Source organism: Lemur catta, chromosome 3, assembly GCF_020740605.2.
Source record: "Lemur catta isolate mLemCat1 chromosome 3, mLemCat1.pri, whole genome shotgun sequence".
Classification (NCBI taxonomy): domain Eukaryota; kingdom Metazoa; phylum Chordata; class Mammalia; order Primates; family Lemuridae; genus Lemur; species Lemur catta.
The window spans coordinates 25,338,246-25,357,426 of NC_059130.1; the positions used below are offsets into that span (position 1 = coordinate 25,338,246).

Below are 19,181 nucleotides of genomic sequence, written 5' to 3' on the forward strand. Positions count from 1 at the left end.
ACTCCTTGTTCTACTACTTTCCCCCCTTCTCACTACTGCACTTGACTAGACAAAAAAAAAATAATCTCAAGATAAATTCATCCTGGATTGTCTAAGTGAACCTTAAATCCAATGACAATTGTCCTTGTGAAAAATAGAGGAAGAGAAGACACTAGGAGACAGAGACAAAGGACATGTGAAGATAGAGGCAGAGATTGGAATCATGGAGCCACAAGTCAAGGAACCTTTGCCTGGAAACACCAGAAGCTGGAAAAGGCAAAGAAGGGTACTCCCCTAGAGCTTTTGGTGGCAGTGTGTCCTCATTGACAACCTTGATTTTGGACTTTTGGCCTCCAGAGCTGTGAGAAAATAAATTTCTGTTGTTTTAAGCCACCTGGTGTGATAATTTGTCATGGTAGTCACAAGAAATTAATATATACTACACAATAATCATCATCCCAGGGATCTTTTAAAAGAAAAGGGAAAGAAATCATTGTTCCTACTCTCCAAAATCTGAAGTTAGGAAAACTTGGTAGAGTGGGCTATGGGCTAACTAGGAGGAAGGTTGCCAAGGAAATTCACTAGAAAGAAAGGGGGCATCTAGGCTGTTGACCAAGGCTTAACACGTATTTGGCTGAAGAGAACTGGTTTTAGCACAGCAAGTGATGGAGAATTAAAGCCCTCACATCCAGCCACACTGGTCAAATATTCTAGGCAACAGTAACCTAGCATGTGAGCATAAACTGAGAGCTATAACCTTGGACTCTAAGTATGGGACATCACTTGGGCTTATGCAGGGACTTGGACAAGCAAGCAGTCACCTCCGAGAAATCATGTATCCATGGGACCATGCTGGACTAGGCTTTAACAGCAATACCACATGGTATGAAGACACAATTCTAGCCATGCACTGTTAGCAAAGACTTGATTATTGTCTCCGTTCCTGACTCCTGGAAGTGGTACTGCCCCCTTTCTTAGCTTGAGTAAGCCCCAGCATTCTTTGAAAATGTGGACAGGGGAATCAAAGCCTTTCAAGGGAGTTACTAGACTTTGCACCAGACAGGGTGCTATATTAGTTAAACTGGAATTGGGGAGGAGAGGTAGAGAAAGATGATTTGTATTTTGATTTGGTGAAAAGAAAGTCAGGGCAAGGTGCAGGTCATGTGAAAAGCAGATTAGGATTGATGTTGGTACTTGAGGACTGCAGTGTGTTCCCTCCAGGAACTCAGAAATTAGCCTTCCACCTCTCCCCTGGCTTCTTACTATAAGCTGCAAGACAAACACATGATGAATGAGTGCATCAGTATATAGTCACTAGAGAATCACAGGTTTGACAATTATCTGACTTCCCCTAATAACCTAAGAAAAAAAATGTATCACTCAGAAGAAGTAGATCATCTGTGGAAGCAGAAAAAGAAGAGCAACTTAAGGCAAACTCATATGGGACCAAATGAACGCTGTTCAAGAGAGAGGGAAATTTAGCCATTGGACAATAGAGTACTTCCAGTCCCAGTGACCAGATAATCCTTGGTGTGGAGATTCAGGGAGTTGGAGCCCACAGACCTTGGATCTGTGTGGTTTATTGCTCATATTATCTCTGTTAATGTGACATCCTTAACCATTCCTTTCACTCACTTCAAACTGGCAGCTTACAGGTCCAATCAGTCTGCAGAGAAGTTTTATTGAGTCAGAACCCATCTAGTTTTAATCTATAAAGTGTGTGTTGGGGTTCTATATTTATTTTTTGAATCAACACTTTAAATTTATTATTGTAAAAGTAACACATGCACACGGTAAATTTTTTTTTTAAAACATTAAGTATAAAAAGAAAAAAAGTTCCTAGACCACTGCCTTGTTTCTCATTCCTTTTTTCCAAAGGTAACTGCTGTTAAGTTAGTTTCTGTATGTATGTATATCTTTCCAAACATTTTCCTTTTTAATGCAACATTTTTGAATAGACTATCCATTTTCATGTTCCAAATGTCAAAACGTACAAAATAATGTTCTGTGAAAATTCTTACCCCCACCCCAGCCTTCCATTTTCCCTCTTCAGAGATAACCTAACAATTTCTTGTGTATTTTTTCAGTGATATTTTATGTATATGTGAGAGAGGGAAAAAATATTTTTACCATTACTTACACAAATAATGCCATACTATATACCATGTTCTGTTCCTATTTTTCTTAATATTGTCTCTCGATCATTCCACATCAAGACACAATGACCTTCCTTGGCTTTTTAAAAACACAGCTGAATGAGTATTCTATTCTTTAACCAACCCCTACTAATAGAAATTTACACTGTTTCCAAATCTTGTGCTATTTCAAATAATGCTGCAGAAGATGGTTTAGCACTTAAATCATTCCAAAAGTATGCAAATTCAAAAGTATGCAAATTAAAAGTATGTAGCTTAAGTCCTAGAAGTTGAATTGCTTATTTAAACAGTATTGCAGAATTTATAAAATTTTTGAGTAAGTTGCCAACATCTAAAAGTCAGAAGCTTTCATACAAAATATGGATTTTTAAGTTCACTTGAAAAATGGGAATATATAGGAACACTGTATTGCACAGGACAAACATTAGCTGAAGCTAAGTAGCAAATGCTCCCTGTGGGTAATACATGTACTTTCCAGGGCGCCACAGTCCTCACTTGCCCCATTTTGCTCCTTTTCTTTTCTGGTGCCTGCAAACCTTTGAGTTTTCAATCCCTGAAACCTTTTTTATTTTGATTCTGAGATCACCCAACAACCTTTAGATTATGATCTAATTTCCTTTCAGTCTGTCTGCAGGGAAAGGATCATGTGCTATGATGTCTCATATTCAAGTGTTAAGTAGTGTGTAGTTGTAGTTTTCCAATTTATACAATGGATTACAGGAGTGATGTGCTGAGCACACTAAAATGAGTATCCCAGTTGTTGTACCAGTTATTTATTACTTTATAGTAATAATGGCAATAAGGTGTCTACAATAATTTGTAATTTTATTTTTAAGAGACAGAGTCTCACTCTGTTGCCCAGGCTGGAGTGCAGTCATGGGATCATAGTGTGAAGTACCACATTCAGCCAATAATGTGTAAATTTTGATAATGTGCGTCATTATGTCAGGGCCTCATCACCTCTGACAAGAGTTAGTCTTCAGACCTTAAAAGCAGAAAGCTAGGGCATGGCTTCCTAATTATTGAGGAATTACTGCCATATAAAGTATTTTGTCTCTCAAATTTTAGTAAATAAATTACCTGGAGGTCTTATTAAAATTCAGATTCTGATTCAGTAGATCTTGGTGGGACCAGAAATTTAAAATTTCTAACAAGCTCCCCAACTACACATTGAATAGCAAGTCCTCAGATTCTAAGGCTTAGAAGACACCTCCTGATTTCCTTCTGCTAGTTTCTACAGGACTGACCACTTCAGCCTTTTCAGGGCAATGCAGAAATGAGACTAAAAATATGATGCTCCAAAATAGCATGCTATTTATTTCTCTTCAGCATTCCTCATTCCCCCACCCCACCCACCCCTCATACTGAAAAGCTGAAAAATATAACTAGTAGAAATATCATTCAATCAGCAAAGATTTTTCCTTATTCATCATACATTATGGAGTACCACATGTGCGGGGCAATATATCAGGTGCTAGGGGGAACAAAGATGATAAAGACAGGATCTCAGCCTTGAGGTGTTCACAAACCATTAGAGGAGACAGAGACGTACACTGATAACTTGCAAGTGGAATGAACTAAGGTAATGGAAGCACAGAAGCAGGAGTTAATTCTGCAGGGGATGAGTGATGGTCTAGGACAGTGATTCTTAAACTCTGGTCCCAGGACCAGTAGCATAGGCATCACCTGGGAAAATTAATGTTAGACACGCAAATTCTCAGATTCAACACAGACCCACTCCAGCAGTGGTCGGTCATGGAGCAGCAATCTGTGGTTTAACAAGCCCTCCAGGCAATTCTGATACATGCTAAAGGTTGTCAACTACTAGTTTAGGAAAACTTCACAGAGAAGACATTTGATTTGAACCTTAGAGAACTCATATTTTTCTAGGCAGAGAAAAAGAAGGAACATTCTAGGAGATAGAGCACCATGAACAAAGGTGTGGAGATGTAAAAGTCATATACATAAACATGTTGGAGAAACAATACATAATCAGGAGTGTGAAGGGAGGGATGGGAAATATGGCCAAAGAGGTAAATTGGGGCCAAATTATGAAAGCCTCAAATTTTATACTGTGGAGTTTGAACTTTATTTTGCAGACATATAGAAAAAAAGTTTTAAAGCAGGGGTATGTGACAAGAGCAGAACTGTATTTTAGAGCTACATGTAGGATTGATCTATAATAAGGCCTACCAATTAGGAGGCTATTTTGTCCTAGCAAGAAATAAGAGCTAAAGAAAGGCAGTAGAATAGGAAAAGAAAGAAGGGGGAAGATATAATAAACATTTCCTTCCAACCTGGGATAAACAGGCTACATTAAATAATGGTTCAAGAGCACCAAATTGCCTGACTCTGTGCCTTTTTAGCTGTGTGACTTTGGAAAAATTTATTTAAATTCTGTGCCTCAGTTTTCTCATCCATAAAAAAGAGACAATAGTTCTTACCTCATAGGAATATTGTGAGGATTAAATAAATAACTGTGAAGTGCTTAGAACAGTGCTTGGTTTGTAATAAGTACTCAATAAATATCTTATGTGTGTTTTATAGGGGCTACTATGTCTAAAATTTCTAGCTCAGGTTAGAAGATGACATCATGATGAATGCGGAACATGCTGAATTTCAAATATCTGGAGAAACCCTTCACTTCTCTATACCTCAATTTCTGCTGTCTTAAAAATTGGAAATAAGCATTTAGTGTGGTCCCAAGAAACTGGTGAGCAGGTAAAACGAGCACAAGTAAAAATGTGGTCAGCAGGAGAGAATTTCAAGGGCTTGACAATCCTGGCTGCTTGGGCACTATTTCCACACTTACATACAAGGTTTGAGTCTTTGCTTTTTAAATGAAATTAGGTGCTTAGATTCAATAGCTAGTACAATTAGTGTAAAGACAGACGAACAAATTAAAGCAATAATGAGATACTGTGGTAGTCAATAATGGTGCTGGTTCATCAAGTATACCCAGTTCTTCCTCCTTCCACAAACGACATGACTGCTCTTCCTGGCCCCCTGGTGGTTGATTAGGGCCTTGTGATTCATTCAGGCCAATGAGTTGTAAATGAAAGTGTACTGAGTCACTTTGTCAATGTGAGCCCCTCTAGCATTTTCTCCTTCTGGCATGACTATTCATCAGTCTGGGTTCCTGAGTAGCTCTCATAAGCAGTGCCCCACCATCAACCTTCCAGACATGACTATGCAGTATGAGCAAGAAAAAGCTACTTAGATTTTGGAGTTGTTTCCACAACAGAACCTAGTCTATTCTGATACAGATACTACTTTAACACATACCAAGTTTGTAAGAATTAGAAAGTTAACATCCAGGCTGGACATGGTGGCTCATGCCTGTAATACTAGCACTCTGGGAGGCCAAGGCGGGAGGATCACTCCAGGTCAGGAGTTCCAGACCAGCCTGAGCCAGAGCGAGACCCCATCTCTACTAAAAATAGAAAGAAATTAGTGGGCCAACTAAAAAAATATATAGAAAAAAGTAGCCAGGCATGGTGGCGCCTGCCTGTAGTCCCAGCTACTTGGGAGGATGAGGCAGTTGGATTGCTTGAGCTCAGGAGTTTGAGGTTGCTGTGAGATAGGCTGACGCCATGGCACTCTAGCCTGGACAACAGAGTGAGACTCTGTCTCGGAAAAAAAAAAAAAAAAAAGTTAACATCCAGTCCTAATGAGGGTGTGGGGAAACATACTTTCAGAGATTTGCTAGTGGGAATAACTGTTACTATCTTTTGGAGAATTTGACGGCAGATTCTATTAAAATGAAAAAAATGCATATTATTTTAACCCAAATTCCATTTTGGGGAATCTGTTTTACAGAAATAAAGATACTACTTGAAAAGGATGTTTATTTTTATTGTTGCATTATTTGTAGAGGCTGAAAACGGAAAGCAATCTAAATTTCTAAATATGGTTTAACCATACTACCAAGTATTATTTAGCTGTCAAAAAGACAAACTTTATCTTTATTGGCTTCAGGAAATGCCCATATGTTAGAGGAAAACAGAACAAAAAAATCTACACACATGAACTTGTACATATAACACTATACATATCAGTCTATCCATATAAGACTAGAAAACTAAGCTGTTTTACCTCAAAGGAACCGAGTGTAAGTGATGGGGAAGGAGAGGATATTATCACGTTTTTCTTATTATATCTTGATATCCTTCACAATTTGTAAGACTTATGTAATAAAAAACAAACCCAAGGCTGGGCGTGGTGGCTCATGCCTATAATCCTAGCACTCTGGGAGGCCGAGACAGAAGGATTGCTTGAGCTCAGGAGTTGGAGACCAGCCTGAGCAAGAGCCAGAACCGACTCTACTGAAAATAGAAAAAATTAGCCAGGCGTGGTGGCGCGCGCCTGTAGTCCTGGTTACTCAGGAGGCTGAGGCGGGAGGATCGCTTGAGAACAGGAGTTTGAGGCTGCAGTGAGCTACACTCTACCCGGGGGCGACAGAGCGAGATTATCTAAAACACACACACACACACACACACACACACACACACACACACACACACACACAAAGCCAAAACTCAAGAAAAACTGAGAGAAAAAAATCTAAACCTAAGAGTCTTTGCCCACTAAGTCTTTACTCAATAAACGTATAACTGCTGCTACTAGTCGGGGGATGGTGGGAGAGGTGGAGCCTCCTGGCCACGCCTACCTTGACCTGCCAGTCGCGTCTCACGTGTGTCCTTGAAGGCTCTGTCTTAACGCATGCGTAGTCATCTTAGTTTTCGTAGCCTCTGAGGGGCGCCCCGCGGCTTTGGATTTGACCCCACCAGGCTACCGTCGCGGTGACCGGAACGGCGCTAAAGGTTTGCTTCCGGGCTTCTCTTTTGCTTCCCCTTTCCTCCCTCACGCTTCTTCCCCTCCCCCTGCTCCCTTTTCCCTTCGGTTTCGCTCTTTTCCGTCGAGGCCGACCCCTGGGTCGTGAGTCTGGAGTCTGGTTGGTGAAAAAGAGCCCTTATAGCTGGAAGCAGGGAGGTGTGGGGAATACTGTTAATTGAGTTATTTGAAGACCAAAGGCTTATCTGGGATGTTTTGTTTGTGGGAGGAGGTCGGGCGAGTGTGTGAAGGAAGTCGTACCCGAGAGGCGAGCGGGGGCGGGGCTGAGCTGGGTTTGCGGATGGGTGGGACGCACCCCTGAAATAGGTAACTTGGGGGTGGGCCGGTATGTGGCAAAGGAAAAATGAAGTCTGTGAGCAACTGGCATTGGCATCGTAGGGCATTCTGGCGTTAGTTTTGGTTTACCGTTTGATTAAAAAAAGCAGTTAACATGAATGTGTGGGTTATTTGGGTTGTGGGTATTAGGTAACCACATTTTATTCCCAGATTGCTTTACTTCCCTTTTCTTTGGGGAAACCTTTTTGTGGCAAAAACTTTTGTGTGCTTAAATATTATAGGCTTTTTAAAAAGTAAATTTCCACATGGAAACAAAGTAATGTAAGGGGAACAAGTAATGAAAGAGAAAACACCAACACCAAATTAGTGAGTTATATAGATCAGCGCCTGCACCAAGTAGACAAAGATTTATAAAGTTAGTCAAGTAAGGAACAGATTAGATCACAAAAATATCTTCCTCTCCAGATCAGTTTTCTTGATTTCCTAAAGCATTATTTTCTGTAGTTCCCTATTGCATAATGAATGTTCTCCGTGCCTTCACAAACTTTTAAATCTTATTCAGGCATGTTAGTCTATAGCAGGTGATGAGAATGCTACTAAATCTCAGCATCAGATTCTGGAGAATGAGAAGAGAAAATAGATTGTTTGAATAACAAATAATCAGTAGCAGAGTTGGAATGAGTTTTAGTACAGAACTGAAATTCTGTATTAATTGTGATTATAATTACTACAAAGTAATTTTAGTTTTTCTGTTCCATGCAGAGGACAAAAGTATGTCCTCCCTTCCTGGGTGCATTGGTTTAGATGCAGCAACAGCTGCAGTGGAATCTGAAGAGATTGCAGAGCTACAGCAGGCAGTGGTTGAGGAGTTGGGTATCTCTATGGAGGAACTGCGGCAGTTCATTGATGAAGAACTGGAGAAGATGGACTGTGTACAGCAGCGTAAGAAGCAGCTAGCAGAGTTGGAGACATGGGTAATTCAGAAAGAATCTGAGGTGGCTCATGTTGACCAACTCTTTGATGATGCATCCAGGTGAGGACTAATGGGAAATAGAAGGAAATCTCTCCATTGACAGACATCTTTAGAGTATAATTGTTCATGACATTGTATATAAGCACTTTATACTTTACAAAGTACAGATGTGTAGAACCTTACCCCTCCTCAAAGTCTAAAATCTAACCTCACCACCAGGCTCGGTGGCTCACGCCTATAATCTTAGCACTCTGGGAGGCTGAGGCGGATGGATCGTTTGAGCTCAGGAGTTCGAGACCAGCCTGAGCAAGAGCGAGACCCCATCTCTACTAAAAATAGAAAGAAATTATATGGACAACTAAAAATATGTATAGAAAAATTTAGCTGGGCATGGTGGCACATGCCTGTAGTCCCAGCTACTCAGGAGGCTGAGGCAGGAGGATCCCTTGAGCTCAGGAGTTTGAGTTGCTGTAAGCTAGGCTGACGCCATGGCACTCTAGCCCGGGCAACAGAGTGAGACTCTGTCTCAAAAAAAAAAAAAAAAAAAAAAAGATTGAAAGTACTGTACTTTGCACTTATTTTGGATTTTTGAGGAATTAGTCTAGAAACCAAATCACTATTTAAAACATTTTTCTATGAGAAAAGCATTCTAAATTCTAAACAGAGACACTTTGGAATATGGCCCATTTAAGTTGAGAATAGTCTATACTTAAATATATATAAATTTTTTTTTTTTTCTTTTTTTTTGAGACAGAGTCTCACTCTGTTGCCCGGGCTAGAGTGCCATGGCGTCAGCCTAGCTCACAGCAACCTCAAACTCCTGGGCTCAAGCAATCCTCCTGCCTCAGCCTCCCAAGTAGCTGGGATTACAGGAATGTGCCACCATGCCCAGCTAATTTTTTCTATATATATTTTTAGTCGTCCAGCTAATTTCTTTTTTTTTTTTTTTGAGACACAGTCTCACTCTTTTGCCCTGGCTAGAGTGCCGTGGCATCAGCATAGCTCACAGCAACCTCAGATTCCTGGGCTTAAGCAGTCCTTCCGCCTCAGCCTCCCAAGTAGCTGGAACTACAGGCTTGTGCCACCATGCCCGGCTAATTTTTTTCTATATATATGTTTAGCTGTCCAAATCATTTGTTTATATTTTTAGTAGAGATGGGGTCTTGCTCTTGCTCAGGCTGGTCTGGAACTCCTGACCTCGAGTGATCCTCCCGCCTCAGCCTCCCAGAGTCCTAGGATTATAGGCGTGAGCCACCATGCCTGGCTTAAACATATATAAATTCTAATTGTTTCTATACCTCTACTTCCTCTACTGGCTTTGATCTTTTCTACATGTGTTCCAATACTAGGGCAGTGACTAACTGTGAGTCTTTGGTGAAGGACTTCTACTCCAAGCTGGGCCTACAGTACCGGGACAGTAGCTCTGAGGATGAAGCTTCCAGGCCTACAGAAATAATTGAGATTCCTGATGAAGATGATGATGTCCTCAGTATTGATTCAGGTAAGAGATGAGGCTTTGGATAGGAAAGTCTCATAATTGAAGTTGAAACACTGGAAGATAAGCAGATAGAAGAGAGGAGAAACCATTATCACTAACTCTATAATCCAAAATGCGAGACTTATAGAGAAAAATGCAACATTGTTAATATCTTAGATCTTCCCTATGTGGTACACCATGATTGCATTACTCTCCTTTCCCCATTCTTTTTTTTTTTAATCACATAAATTAACATTTATTTTGTTAATGGTATCTTTTTCACTGCCATGACATCTGAAAAAGCATTAAACTCTTTAAAGAGTGACCTTAGTACAGCAACATTACAGGAGACAATTTAAAATTCTTTTTTAAATAGAAAAAGTTTTAAGTAAAAGAAAACCTCTACATGTTACATTCCTTAACAAATATCCAGGAAAAAATTTAACTCACATTTAAATACTTTTCATTTTGTTGAAGTATAAAATATTGAATTCTACATTTTTAAACACTATTATTTTAAGAATCAGGAAGTCTCTTCATAACTGCCAATATGTTCCCATACTGCCATATCCAGTATGTATTTGTAAAATATCTTGAATTGTGCAGCACTTTTCAATGAGACATTAATAAAACTTCTTGGGCTTGCCTTGAGTTCTTCCCATTTTTCTTTCCATTTGTTTTTTCAACTGATGTGCTTTTTACCTTTCCCACATTCCCTTAAGCACCTCCGGGATGTTCTGATTTGCTCTTTGCAGTATATCGACCAATTCTGCTGCAATTCTCCAGTCCCTTTCCCCATTCTTTGTAAGCTCTATTCTGAATTGTATTGCTCTTTCAGGATCAATGGGACATGGTGAATTCTATTGCTTTTCTGTATAGGTAGCATTAGCACCTACGTATGGATGCCAAAACAAGAGATTGGGTTTTTTTTTTGTCCTTTTTTAACAGTTTCATTAAGATATTACTGATATACCATAAAATTCATCCATTTTAAGTGTACAATTTGAGTTTTAGGAAATTTTTACAGTAACACAATTTTAGAACAACTTGCATCACCCCAAAAAGTTTCCTTGTGCCTGTTTGTTATCAGTCCCCAATCACCTCCAGCAAACACTGATCTGCTTTCTTTTTCTACAGCTTTGTCTTTTCTAGAAATTTTATATAAATAGAATCCTACAATAAGTAGTCTTTTGTGTCTGGCTTCTGTCACTTTGGGTTTTTTTTTTTTTTTAATTTTATTTTGTTATTTTTTCTTTTTTCCAAAGACTTCTTCCATCTCATGTCACTTAATGTTTTTGAAATTCATTCACGTTGTTGCATGTATCAGTAGTTTGGTACTTTTTTGGTGAATGATATTCCATTATATGGATGTACCATGTGTTTTTATCCATTCCTCAGTTGATACACATTTTATTTCTAGTTTTGGCTATTATGAATAATGCTATGATCATTTATGTGTAAGTCTTTGGGTGGGTGTTAATGATTCTTTTTGGGCACGGGTATTCCACGAAGGAGTGGAATTGCTAGGTTTTACGGCAAGTGTATATTTGACTTTTTCAGAAACTGCCGGACTGTTTTCCAAAGTGGTTATACCATTTTACATTCTCACTAGCAAACTAGAGTTCCAGTTTCTCTTCTTCCTTGCCAATATTTTTGATTGTCAGTTTTTTATTTTAGCCATCCTAGTTGGTGAGTGGTGGTATCATATTGTCATTGTAGTTTGCATTTCCCTAATGACTAATGATGTTCAGCATCTTTTCACTTATTTGCCATTTATACATGTTCTTTGGGGAAATAACCCATTCAAGTCTTTGCCTTTTAAGAAAATTGAATTGTCTTATTATTGACTTAGAAAGCTTATTTATGTGCTCTAGGTACAATTCATTTATCAGATTTTATAAATTTTGTCAATATTTTCTCCCAGAAGTGTAGGCTGGTCTTTTCATTTTCTTAATAGTGTCTTTTGAAGAGTTAAAAGTTCTTAAGTTAAGGGTTAAGGGTTTGTTTTGCTTATGGCTATCCAGTTGTTCACCACCATTTATTGAAAAGACTCTCTTTTGATACCTTTGTCAAAATCAACCATCCAGTCAATATGAGAGTCTGTTTCTGCATTCTATTCTGTCACATTGATCTAAATGTCTATCTTTACACTAGCACCACACTCTTAATTACTGTAGCTTTATGGTAAGTATTGAAATCAGTTGTTGTAAGACCAAAATTTGTATTTTATATATATTTTTATTTTTATTTATGTAATTTTAGGATCAGCTTGTCAGTTTTTACCAAAAAAAAAAAAAAAACCTGCTAGGATTTTTAATAGGGACTGTATTGAATCTAGAGATCAGTTTGGAGAGTATTGCCTTTTTAACAACATGAACATGGTATCTCTATCCATTTATTTAGGTCTTTAATTTCTCTCAGCAATGTTTCAGAGTCTTGCATTTTTTTGTTAAATTTATTCCTAAGTATATTTGATGCTAATGTGAATGGGATTATTTTCTTAAATTTCATTTTAAGATTATTTGTTGCTAGGATATAAAAACAGTTGATTTTTGTGTACAGATCTTATAGCTTACAACCTCACATATTAGTTCTAGAAGCTTTTTGTTGATTCCTTAGGATTTTCTAAAACCAAATCATGCGAATAAAGTCAATTTTACTTCTTCTTTTCTACTCTGGATGTGTTTTATTTCTTTTTCTTTCCATATTATTTATACTCACTAGAATCTCCAGTACAATGTTCAGTGAAAGTTTTGAGACCAAACATTCTTTCCTTCCTCCTGATCTTAAGGTGAAAACATTTGGTCTGATAACCATTAGTTATGATGTTAGCTGTAGGTTTTTTGTAGATGTCCCTTATCAGGGTGAAGGAAGTACCTTCTAATCCTAGTTTGCTGTGAGTTTTTATGGTAGCTGAATTGGATTTTGGATTTTGTCACCTACTTTTTATGTATCATCATCATATGATCATATGTCTTTTATCCTCTGTCCTATTAATAGGGTATATTATAGTAATTACTTTTTGGATGTTAAACCTGCCTCACATTCTGGAATAAACCACCCTTGATCTTAGTGTATAATTCTTTTTATATGTTGCTGGATTGGATTTGCTAATTTTTTGAAAGAATTTTTACATCTGTGTTCATGAGGGCTATATGGTTTGTAGTTCTATTGTGATGTCTTTATTTCCTTTAGTATCAAGGTAATATGGACCTTATAAAATGAGTTGGGAAGTGTTCCCTCCTCTGAGTTTGTGTGGAATGTTATATTTCTTCTTTAAATGTTTGATAAATTCAGCCATGAGGCCATTTTGGCCTGGACTTTCTCTGTGGAAAGATTTTTAAAATAAACTTTTTATTTTGGAATAATTTTAGATTTACAGAAAAATTGAAAAGATAATACAGAGTTCCTATATGCCTTTTATCCGGTTTCTTTTTTTTTTTACAGCTGGTCAAGTGAAGCAGTGGGAGTGGAGAAGGAACAAAGGTTTTATCCAGTTTCTTGAGAGAAACTGTTAACGTGTTACCATGGTACATTTGTCAAAACTAAGAAGCAAACATTGACACATTACTTTTATCTAAACTCCAGGCTTTATTCAGTTTCTGGACTTTTTCTGTTCTATGATCTAATGCAAGATACCATGTTGAATTTATTGTGGAAAAGTTTTTGATTACTAATTTATTTTATTTACCTGATATATGTCAGATTTTTCTATTCCTTCTCAGGTTGGTTTTGATAATTTGTGTCTTTCTAGGAATTTGTTCATTTCATCTAAGTTGTCTAATTTATTGGCATAAAGTTGTTCATAGTATTCCTTGTGATTCCTTTTAATTTCTGTATATTCCATAGTGATGTCTCTTCTTTCATTCACATTATTGGTTATTTGGATCTTTTCTTTCACCCCTTGATTGGTCTAGCTAAGGTTTATTCATGTTTTGCTTTTTCAAATAACCAGCTTTTGGATTCATTGATTTATTTTCTCTACTGTTTTCTATTTCATTGATTTCCAATCTGATCTTCGTTATTTTCGTCCTTCTACTTACTTAGGTTGGATTTGCCCTTCTCTTTCTAGCTTCTTAGAGTGGAAGCTTACATTATTAATTTTAGACCTTTTTTGGCTTTCTTTTTTTTTAATTTTTTTTTTTTTTTTGAGACAGAGTCTTGCTCTGTTGCCCAGGCTAGAGTGCCATGGCATCGGCCTCGCTCACCACAGCCTCAAACTCCTGGGCTCAAGCAATCCTTCTGCCTCAGCCTCCCGAGTAGCTGGGACTAGAGGCATGTGCCACCATGCCTGGCTAATTTTTTCTACATATATTTTTAGCTGTCCATATAATTTCTTTCTATTTTTAGTTGAGATGGGGTCTCGCTCTTGCTCAGGCTGGTCTCAAACTCCTGAGCTCAAACAGTCCGCCCGCCTTGGCCTCCCAGAGTGCTAGGATTACAGACAGGTGTGAGCCACCGGGCCCAGCCCTTGATTTCCAATATAAGCATTTAAAGCTTTAAATTTCGTATTAAGCATTGCTTTACTGCATCTCATAAATTTTTATATGTTGTGTTTAATTTTCATTCAACTTGGCATCATTTTTAATTTCCCTTGTGGCTTTTCTTTAACCAGTGGACTATTTAGAAACATGTTGTTTGATTTCCAGATATTTGGGGATTTTCCAGAATGCTTTCTGGAAAAAAATTAATTTTTAATTTAATTTGTGATCAGAGAACATACTTTATATGATTTCAGTCTTTTTGAATTCATTGATGTTTTCATTATGTATGGCCTAACATATTATGTTTTTTTGTTTGTTTTTTTTTTAAGAGACAGGGTCTAGCTCTGTTGCTCAGGTTGTGCAATGGCACAATCATAGCTCACTGGAGCAGCCTTTAACTCCTAGGCTCAAGCAGTGCTCCTGCCTCGGCCTCCCAGGTCTCTGGGATTACAGATATGGGCTACAGCTCTTGGCTGTCTGTCCTTGAGAATGTTCCATTATGTGCTGGAGAAGAATTTGTATCCTGTTGCTGTTGAATGGAGTGTAAATGTTGGTTAGGTTAAGTTGGCTGATAGTGTTATTCAAGCCTTATTTTCTGTCTACTTGTTCTGACAACTGGGAAGGATTTTTGAAATCTTCAACTTGTTGAATTGTCTGTTTCTTCTTCTCTCTTTTTTTTTTGAGACAGGGTTTTACTTTGTTGCCCAGGCTGACCTTGAACTCTTGGACTCAAGCAATCCTTCCTCAGATTCCCGAGTAGCTGGGACAGGCAACAGACCACCATACCTATCTGTTTCTTTTAATTTTGTGTCAGTTTTTGTTTCCTGTGTTTAGGGGCTTTGTTGTTTGTCATATATACATTTATAATTGTTTTATATTGTCATATATTGACCATTTATCATAAAATGTCCCTTTTTTTCTCCTGTAATATTTCTGTTTTGAAGTCGGCTTTATCTGATATTAATGTAGCTTTTCTATTTCTATTATAGTTACTGTTTGCATGGTGTATCTCTTTCTGTCTTTTGCTTTCAATCTGTTTTTGTCTTTGGATTTGATGTATCTCTCGTAGACAATATATAGTTACATCTTGTCTTTTTTTAATCCATTCTCACAGTCTCGGCCTAAAGTGTTGAACCCATGCAAGGTTAAGGTGAATCCATATAAGTGGATTTACATATACCATCTTACTGTTTTTTATCTGTCTTATGTCTTTTGTGATCATTTATTTCTTCTATTTTGCCGCCTTTGGGTCAAACAAATATTTCAGTAAACCTTTTAAAATTCCTCTCTTTTTTTTTAGCTTTTTTTAGTGGTTGCATCTTTACATAATCGTAATCTATTACAATTAATACTAACTTAATTCTGGTAAAATATATCAGCTCTCCACCAGTATAGCTCCACTTTCACTCTCTTCCTATGTGATACTATTGGTTTTATTTGTATTTTTTAGAGACAGATCTTGCCCTGTCACCCAGGCTGGAGTACATCAGTGGTATGATCGTAGCTCACTGTAACCATGAACTCCAGGGCTCACGTGATCCTCCACCTCACCCTCCTGAGTAGCTAGGACTACGGGTGCATGCCCCCATGCCTGGCTAATTTTTTTTTTAAAGAGACAGGGTCTTCTATGTTGCCTAGGATGGTCTCGTACTCCTTGCCTCAAGTTATCCTCCCGCCTCAGTCTCCCAAAGTTCTGGGATTAGAGGCACGAGCCACCATGCCTGGCCTCACATCCACATACATTTAAAGCCAATAATTTAGTGTTATAATTACTGCCTCAGGCAACCTAATGTTTGAAGAAGGTAAGGGAAGAAAAGAGAAAATACATATATTTACCCAGATGTTTACCATTTCTGTTGCTTTTCATTCCTTCCTAGGGATCTAATTTACCATCCAGTGTCATCTTTTTCCAGCCAGAAGGATTTCTTTTAATATTTCTTATAGTACAGTTTTGCTCAGTCTTTGAACAAAGTAGATTTTCTTGAAAGTAGATTTTCTTAGTCTTTATTTATCTGAAATATAGAATTCTTGATTGACAGTTTTCTTTCAGCACTTCACATGTGCTATTCCAGTGTCTTCTGACCTCCATTAATTTTGATGGAAAGTCAGATGAAATTACATTTTTGTACCATGTATGTGATTTTTGTCTTGCTGCTTTTAAAATTTTCTTTTTGTCTTTCAATTTTAGTTTGACTAGGATATATCTAGGTGTAGTTCTCTGTATTAATCCTACTTGAGGTTCATTGAACTTCTTGGATTGTAGATTCAAGTTTTTCATCAAATTTGGAAATGCTTCATCCATCATATCTTCTTGTATTTTTTTCTAGCCATTTCTCCCTCCTTTCTGGGATTCCCATTACATACATGGTGGAATGCTTGACATTGTCCCACAAGTCTCTGAAGTTTTATTAATTTTCCTTCAGTCTTCTCTCTGTGCTTTGGATTGGATAATTTCTGTCTGTATATTGGTATCTATATTCTAGCTCACTGATTCTTTTTTCTGCTATTCTAAATCTGCCAGTTAGCCCCTCTAATGTGTGTTTCATTTCAGTTTTTGTATTTTCAACTGTAGAATTTCCATTTGCTTCTTTAGTTTATAGTTTCAGTTTCTCTCTTGAGATTCTCTGTTGTTGACTAAATATTAGCATATTTTTCTTTAAATCTTTGAACTTAATTTCCTGTAGTTCTTTGAGCATATTTATATATCCAATATTTGGGCCCACTCAGAGTCAGTTTCTATTGACAGGATTTTTTGTCCTGAGTATAGATCACACTTTCTTGTTTCTTTGCATGTCTTAATCACTTTTTGTTGAAAATCAGATATTTTAGATAATCTAGCAACTCCAAAGTTTAATTATTTTCCATAGAGTTTCTATTTTTTTCTTTTTTTTTTTTTAAGTAATTTTCCTGAACTTAAACTGCCAAGTCTATCTTCCCTGCAGTATGCAGCTGCTGATGTCTCTATGTAGTTTTTTTAACTTTTTATTTTTTAGCTTGGCTCCCAAGTATTGACTTTTTTGCGTAGTTTAGCCAGTGAGTTTTATAGAGGTCTGGGGAATGCATTTAGAGTTGCGTTTAGTTCTTATATCTCCTTTAGCTTTGGCTTTTTTAAAAGACTCTCTTGGGGCCGGGCGCGGTGGCTCACGCCTGTAATCCTAGCACTCTGGGAGGCCGAGGCGGGTGGATCGCTCGAGGTCAGGAGTTCGAGACCAGCCTGAGCAAGAGCGAGACCTCGTCTCTACTAAAAATCGAAAGAAATTATCTGGCCAACTAAAAATATATATAGAAATAATTAGCCGGGCATGGTGGCGCATGCCTGTAGTCCCAGCTACTTGGGAGGCTGAGGCAGTAGGATTGCTTAAGCCCAGGAGTTTGAGGTTGCTGTGAGCTAGGCTGACGCCACGGCACTCACTCTAGCCCAGGCAACAAAGTGAGACTCTGTCTCACAAAAAAATAAAAAATAAAAAAAAAATAAAAGACTCTCTTGGGTCTTTTCTGTATACACATTGTTTAGCAGTCAGCCAAGAATGTATGAAGAGCTTATTTCGGCTCTTGTTAAATTCTGACTGGTTTGCAGCTCAATCAGAGCTGCAGCCTCAGATTAGCACAACTCCTCATTGTTATGTTTAGTCCTTTGTTGATAAAGCTACAGTTTTGGTCCACCTTGCTAGGGGTTGAGGTATAGATCGGAGTTGCAAGAGGTCTACAGACTCCTACTTTTCTTTCCAGAAGCTTTAGTAGTTTTTCAGAAATAAATACTGCTCAATTTATTATTTGCCTTTAGTCAATTTCCAGTGCCCTAAAATAATTGTTTTTGATAATTTTATCTAGTTTCATACTTGTTTTCTGCATAGGGGACTTGTCTGACCTTTTCACATCACTATTACGAGAAGTGCCTTTGTCTTGCTTATTTTGAACTGTACAAATGGAATCATATATACTGGAATAATAACATACTGTGTGCATTCTTCAGCTTCATTTTGATGTGTGATGCTTAGTTCAGTTGCTTATTATAGTATGGTATTCCATTGTATAAATATGCCACAATTTATTTCCTGACCGTAGACAATTGATTTTAAGTTTTTTGAGAGTATGAATCATGCCGCTCTAAATTTTCTTGTGCATGTCTCCTAATGCATATGTGCAAGAGTCTTTTTAGGATTCATACTATGAGAGTACAGTCACTAATTCTTAGACTATGGAAATCTTAGCCTTACTAGATAATTAATAGGCAAACACAGCTTTCCAAAGTGGTTGTACCCAATTTCTTTCTGGTTTTGTTTTTTTTTTTTGAGACAGAGTCTCACTTTGTCACCCAGGCTAGAGTGCATGGCATGATCATAGCTCACTGCAACCTTGAACTTCTGGGCTCAAGTGATCCTCTTGTCTCAGCCTCCCAGGTAGCTGGCACTTTAGGACATGTGATTACACGTCTAATTTTTTGTTTTTTAATTGTTTTTTGAGACAGAATCTCACTATGTTTACCCAGGCTCCAATGTCTATTTTTACCACCAATGGATAAGAGTGGCCATTGTGTATATCCTTGACAACACTTGGTAGTATGATTTTTTTTTTTTTTTTTTTTTTTGAGACAGAGTCTCGCTCTGTTGCCTGGGCTAGAGTGAGTGCCGTGGCATCAGCCTAGCTCACAGCAACCTCAAACTCCTGGGCTTAAGCGATCCTACTGCCTCAGCCTCCCGAGTAGCTGGGACTATAGGCATGTGCCACCATGCCCGGCTAATTTTTTTCTATATATGTTTTTAGTTGTCCAGATAATTTCTTTCTATTTTTAGTAGAGACGGGGTCTCACTCTTGCTCAGGCTGGTCTCGAACTCCTGAGCTCCAGCGATCCGCCCGCCTCGGCCTCCCAGAGTGCTAGGATTACAGGTGTGAGCCACCATGCCTGCCCTATGATTTTTTTTTTTTTTTTGAGATCAGGTCTCACTTTATTGCACAGGCTGGTCTCGAGTATCGTAATTTTC

At 38.0% G+C, this 19,181-nt stretch overlaps 1 protein-coding gene across 8 annotated transcripts in view; it reads left to right on the plus strand.

The window, feature by feature from the left end:
• The first annotated feature begins 6,858 nt into the window (after positions 1-6,858).
• The window catches only part of SETDB1 (SET domain bifurcated histone lysine methyltransferase 1), a 34,436-nt gene continuing 22,113 nt past the window's right edge, over positions 6,859-19,181 (plus strand). For 2 of the 8 annotated variants that reach the window (XM_045544992.1, XM_045544997.1), the window contains exons 1-3: positions 6,859-6,958; positions 8,028-8,298; positions 9,588-9,739. In XM_045544992.1, coding sequence (XP_045400948.1) covers positions 8,039-8,298; positions 9,588-9,739 — 412 coding nt within the window. In that variant the 5' untranslated portion in view covers positions 6,859-6,958; positions 8,028-8,038. Of the gene's footprint in view, positions 8,299-9,587; positions 9,740-19,181 lie in introns of all 8 variants that reach the window. The other 6 variants (XM_045544990.1, XM_045544991.1, XM_045544993.1 and 3 more) reach the window with 5 other exon arrangements.